This window comes from Monopterus albus, unplaced genomic scaffold (genome assembly GCF_001952655.1).
Source record: "Monopterus albus unplaced genomic scaffold, M_albus_1.0 scaffold339.1, whole genome shotgun sequence".
In the NCBI taxonomy this organism is placed as follows: domain Eukaryota; kingdom Metazoa; phylum Chordata; class Actinopteri; order Synbranchiformes; family Synbranchidae; genus Monopterus; species Monopterus albus.
Genome location: NW_018128219.1, coordinates 424,537 through 430,653, shown reverse-complemented (window position 1 = coordinate 430,653; position 6,117 = coordinate 424,537). Strand labels below are relative to the sequence as shown.

At 39.7% G+C, this 6,117-nt stretch overlaps 1 protein-coding gene across 1 annotated transcript in view; it reads left to right on the top strand.

Moving 5' to 3' along the window:
- Positions 1-920: 920 nt before the first annotated feature.
- Positions 921-6,117, top strand: part of ilf2 (interleukin enhancer binding factor 2) — an 11,837-nt gene continuing 6,640 nt past the window's right edge. The window contains exons 1-5 of the mRNA XM_020624839.1: positions 921-1,009; positions 1,485-1,544; positions 3,380-3,422; positions 5,015-5,119; positions 5,242-5,319. Of these exons, the coding sequence (XP_020480495.1) occupies positions 1,005-1,009; positions 1,485-1,544; positions 3,380-3,422; positions 5,015-5,119; positions 5,242-5,319 (291 nt within the window). The 5' untranslated portion in view covers positions 921-1,004. The remainder of the gene's footprint in view (positions 1,010-1,484; positions 1,545-3,379; positions 3,423-5,014; positions 5,120-5,241; positions 5,320-6,117) is intronic.

Here is a 6,117-nt window from a genome sequence, read left to right as displayed (position 1 = left end):
TCCCTACATTTTAGAAGCAAATATTATACTTTTACTCCACTACTTTTATTTTATAACTTTAGTTACTTGTTATTTTTCAAACCTTTCGGTACTTCAAATTATAAGCATATAACCTAGTTAAAACTAGCTCCCTTCTTACAGCTGCAACATTAAATGTGATGTACACAATAATTCATCAGTAATTAGAATCCAATAATATGATATACATTAATGTTTGATGTGCCATTTTACATATTGAATACTTTTACTTTTAGTACTTTAAGTATGTTTTGATGCCAATACTTTTGTACTTTTAAATGACATTTTAAGTGCAGGACTTTTATACAAAGTATTTTTACACTGTTTTGCTTAAGTAAGGGATCTGAGTACATCTTCCACCACTGTCATGCATGAGCGGTCACTGGTCACACTAACTTACCATCTCTTTGTCTGTTGTTGGTTGATGCTCTTCTTTTCATTCTCTGCTCTCTACTCACTACAACCGATAGAGACAGAAGGCCACCCACCAACAGCCTGTTTCTTTCTACAGGTTCTCTTCCATTAAAGGGACTTTTATCTCCCCAGTGTGCTTGCTCAAGGGGATTTATTGGGTTTTTATTATATTAGTGTAAGGTTTTAACCTTACTATAAGTGCCTTGAGGTGATTTCGTGTTGTGATTTGACACTGTATAAGGGGGCTATATAAATAAATTGATTTGAAATTAATTTGAAATGCATCTTGGAAAGCATAGAAAGCTTTCTAATCAACTACTTAAAAACAGGAAATGAACTGAAATTGTAGTCTTTTGTTCTCTCAATCAGCTGCGCCACACCACACTCCCGTCCAGCAAGTGGCGGTAATGCTGAGCTGATTGTAGGCTAATATGAGAACAGCTTTTTTATTATCGGTAGAAGAAAGAAAACGAAGAAGAAGACGAAGTTAACTCTGCCTCAGTAGGTTTATTGAGGGGTTGTGAACAGTTCTCCTAAGATTTTAGTATTAAATAATCAAGACGTCGTACGCAATGAGGTGATTATATTTCAGTGTGTTGAGCATTAAATTCCATCGTGTTTAACGGTTTATACAAGCAGAGTGTTGATTGTAATGGTTAGATCATCTGGCCTAGTTTAGCCAGCTATGCTAGCAGCGGGCTTTGTTTCTTGGGTTCTAGCGTTAATTCGTTTGGTAAAGTTAACGCATTCATTGTAGGATTTCAGTATTTCAAGTGTCGATGATTTTTTACTCTAACGAGTTATTTAACAAGTGCTCACAAGGCTAACGTTAGCTGTCATCGCCTTGCCAAGTACGTGAACGAATGAATGAACCTAGCTAGGCTAATGTGTATGGGAGCGTGAGTTTAGACAGAAAGCATTCATGTTCTTAAGGGGTTTGAAATGTACCCGAGCAGAGCCACCAAGGCCTCTCTACTTTAGGTTAGCTTTGACTTGCCAATGTTTGTGAGCTGTTCCCACATGTTACTGTGTGTTACTGTGTTTGTGTCCAGAGGGGACCGCGGCAGGGGGCGGGGAGGCCGCTTCGGGTCCCGTGGAGGACTTGTCCAGGGGTGAGTTCAGCCTCTGACTTCACTTGTATTTATCTTGAATGCATCATGGCTGAAAAGCCTAGTCGGCTGCTCGTTTTAGGGCTGGATAAAAATACCGATTTTTCTAATTAGTCGGATTCATTGTGATTCATGCTTGAGCTATTACCTATCGATTATTGAAATCCCGAGGTTGATCGTTGCGTTTACCCATTTCCTCAGTAAACATGTACAACTGCGCCGAGTGTGTATAAAGAGGTTAGTTACTGTGAGCAGTTCAGTCCGGACTAGGGCTGGAGTTTGATGCCGTTTTATCTAATCTGAATCCAGTTCTAGATCCACTTATCAAATCTAATTAATTATAATAATACATTTATACATATAGTACTTTTCAAGGAACTCACGTTTCTTAGTATGCAAAGATATATTTTAATTTCACAGCAAAAAAACTTTATTTTTTGGAACAAACAGTGTAATATTTATCAATCTAGCTCCAACCACAACTGGTCATTGTGGTCATAGACCAATTTACCAGACAGTCTAACACTGACACTAACTACAGTATGAACCACTGAGCCTAAACCATGGATTGCCTGCTGAGAGAGAGAGAGGGAGAGGGAGAGAGAGAGAGTGTGTAATGCCTTGGCTTAGGGAAAGCTACCAGTTATGGCGAGATGAAGCTTCATGAAGCCTTGAAGACGTCCAGCCATTTGGTTCACAAAATGGTTCATTTCTGGAGGCTTCATGTGCACACAAACTCCCCTGCTGGTCAAAGACTTTAAGACAGGCAGATGTGTTCATAGTCACTTTAACTGGGTCTGATATACTCAAGAGCAGTCTCACCACAGTTTGGGCATGGGAATGATGACTGCCACTTAACTATGCATTTTTCTCTTGCGAGGACAAGATGATAACCCATTCACACAATGTGTTTTTGTATCCCTCTATTAACCTGTTTGTTTGTACATAGTGTGCATAAGAGTTTCTTGGCTAATGCATTCTAATTGACGTTCCATGGTAGTGGGACACATACCAAAGTGAACCTCCTCCTTTACATCAATAGTTGAAAAAGTCATATAATAATGACAGGGGGACAATTATGTTTTCAAACTGTGGCAGTTAACAAAGTGAACGTGCTTGTAACAGAGAAGGACAGTGAAGGTGCTTGTGTGACTGATGTAGGGGGACACTTTATTCATTTTTATTTAAAAACGATATTTGGGGTTTAAGCAATTCCTCATTTTGGAAATGCGTAACTCACGAACCCTCACTACTTCAACACTACCCACAAGTTGTGTGGAGATTGTCTTGGGCTTTATATCTGCCAATACATCGCAGAAAAATTTGAACCACCTCTTGAACTGCTACACACAGCGAGGCTTCAAACTTAATCGATGGTGTCACTCACCATAAACAATACAAGCCTCGATGCGCACTTCACTAAACAATTCCTGGATTTGTTGACTTCAAAGCGTCGGCACAGTACGTCATACCACTAAAACTACATCCAAATCTCTGACATATAGTAGACACTGAGGAAATGACTGGCTACACATGCAATGCAATTCTATTTACAGTGTACCCAACCTGCAGTAAAACAGGAAATACACACACTTCAAAAAGCAGTGTGCACTCACTAGGACTGATGTAACACACATTCGTACAAATATTGTGCTTCATTTTTTAGGTGGTTTAAAAAAAGACTGAAAGTAAACTTTAAACTTAACACAATGTTTTGTTTTTATTACAGTTTAATTTTTCATTAAAGAAAAGTTAGGAAAATGTTTCTGTATGCTGTTAATTGTTAATGCTGTCAGTTACAGCTACAAACTGTCGATCTTTTATTTATTCCGATTTAGGTACCGTCCATTTGTCCCACACATCCCATTTGATTTTTATGTGGTGAGTACAAAGCGTTTCCCTGTTCTCTCTGCTCACAAGTTTAATTTTGTTTCACATCTGACTGCAGCCAGCGTCTCTTTGAACATAGCTGGGTGTAGTCAGATGGGGCTCGTTGCACCTGTGGCCTCACCTAAGGCCTAAAGCATATTTCACACAAGTACACAAATGACAGTGCCTGGCACAATGCACGTCTCCAGTGAACATAGTCAACAGTCACTGTAACAGAATGATGGAGGTGTTCAAGCTCTGTCCACAAGGTGGCGATATCTGACAGTTGAGGGTCAGAACACTTTATGACCACAGAAGTGAACAAACATGGAGGAACATTTATTGTTGTACTTGTGGTTTAGAGCAGTTACAATTTCAGCCAGAGCATTTTCAATTGCATTCCTGTCTGAATGAAGAGGTGACGAAGTTCAGCTATATGTTCATGAAACTGCTCAGTCATGGTTGCTCTGAACAGAAGTTAACCCAAACAGAAAGGATCGGCTTTCTGTTGTTGTTTCATGCCATAGCACCCCCTAGCGGCAACGCTCAGACTACAAGTTGCACTTGTCATGATAGGATTTTCAGGTGACGCAGGTGATGCTTGTGTACTAGTATGAAGTATATTTTGCGCCTAAGAGTGATGTTGCAGTGTCCAGGGGCTGTATTAACAGGGATCTTATTGCACCACCAGGAGACTTCCTAAATGAGGCTAAAGGTTTCTAACAAGGAGTTTCTTTTCACAAAGCTGCTGAGAGCAGTTTTTACTAAAGAACCGAGAGAACTCCTGAGATAAGAACAGGAGCAAGGTTGACCTCGTTGCTATTGATGACATTATGTTTCATGAGTGAACTTCATCATGATGTCCACAGTGACTACTTAGTGTACTAGATGTGAAAATGTTCATTAATACATAGGAGCATTGAAGAACACTTGAAATTAAAATAAAGTAAGATATCAATGCATCAACTGTATTGTATCTGGCTTTGTATACCATCAAAAAATGACGTGACTTTGTCCCACCTGAAATCAAATTAGTCCGGCAATATTCATGAAACCACTTTTATTCATCTGTTGATTGTAGTTGATTTAATTCCCATTTATTGAACTGAGGTCAAACTGGGGCCTGCAGAATGCACGTTGCCTTACTGTTGTGTCCAAGTAGCATAGAGGTATTCAAGCATCACACCTTCTGTTACAGGATTGGGCTGAAGTGTCGGTCAGCCAGTAGAATCCTTTGTAAAAGTTCATTATAATTACCAGCTCTGTGACTTTGGAGTCCTCTGGACTGCCTCTGTATCTCGTCAATGTATGACCTACCTATAGCGCTAAAAGGCTTTGTGAGTCACTCTGACAAAAAAATTTATGGAGTCTTAAAGTTTGGCCAAATACTACATGCTTTGTCGGTATGGGCCCTGGTGTTAAGCAGGTGTTAAGTTACATTAGTTATGCTTATGGCCATTTTTCTGCATGATTGATGTGGAGGAGAGAATGTTCTCTTGATAAAGGTACCTCTGTAGTTCACTAGTGTGAGTAGGCTGGTAGTAAAGCAGATGAAGCACTGAGCAGCAGTGCGAGTACTGAAGCATGCTTTTGTTTGTCACAAGTGTGAGATGGCCTTCCCCAGAGTGAAGCCAGCACCTGACGAGACTGCTTTCAGCGAGTGTCTACTGAAGAGAAACCAGGATCTGAGCCCCACACCTGCAGAGCAGGTCAGACCACAGACCTGCACAGGCGACATGTGTTTGTCTCATCAAATTTGTTTTGTGCATAGTATGTTGTTTATGTTGGCTGATTGACAAAAAGCTTGTTTATTGGTCTCTTCTGCCTTTAGTCCTCCATCTTGTCCCTGGTCACAAAGATCAATAATGTCATTGACAACCTGATTGTTGCACCCGGCAACTTTGAAGTGGTGAGTCACGTATCATCTCACTATACACTGTACCTGTATAATGTCGTGGCTAGAGTGTGATACCGACTAAATAAATTCAAACAAACCATTACAATTTAAAGGATCATTTAATATTACAATTATTCTGAATAGAGTAGTATTTAAACACATAATCTTGTAGTTAGGGAACAGAGAACAGAGACTCTCCTCTTGCAATGGAATAGATAAAGCAGTCTAAGTCTGTCTTATCAGCTTTGCAGCTGACTATATAGCTATTTCCTAACCTCCTGCAACTTGTCAGTTTTGACATCCATCGGGCCCCCACCCTTCTCACTCCTCTATTCTGGCAACCCCTAGCCTGTACTGGAAAACAGGAAGCTTGACTCAATGTTCCTGCAGAGGCCCTCACAAAAGAACAGAGGGTTCATCTCTGACCATACTTGGGATTCTACTAGGATTCTTAGAACTATGCTAATAAGTATTAACTATATTAAGTTTGCTTTTACCACTCTGAGATGTACTTCAAAAACAGGAAACATCTTGACCACTTACATAAGCCCATTGTCCAACTCACATGAACTTAATGAACCCATAACCACTCAGCTCTCCCTCACACAAGCTAATAACAAATAATGTCTATATGAGCTACATACTGTTCTATTACATATTTCTTCTGAAATCTGGTTTATTGCTAACCACTACAATAATAATGAACTTGTTTGTATGATTTGAATAGCTTCCTAGGTGATCAGTTTGGTCACAGTACAAATGAACTGAGAAACATCTCTGTGTCACACTGTCACTGTGAAATGTTATTAT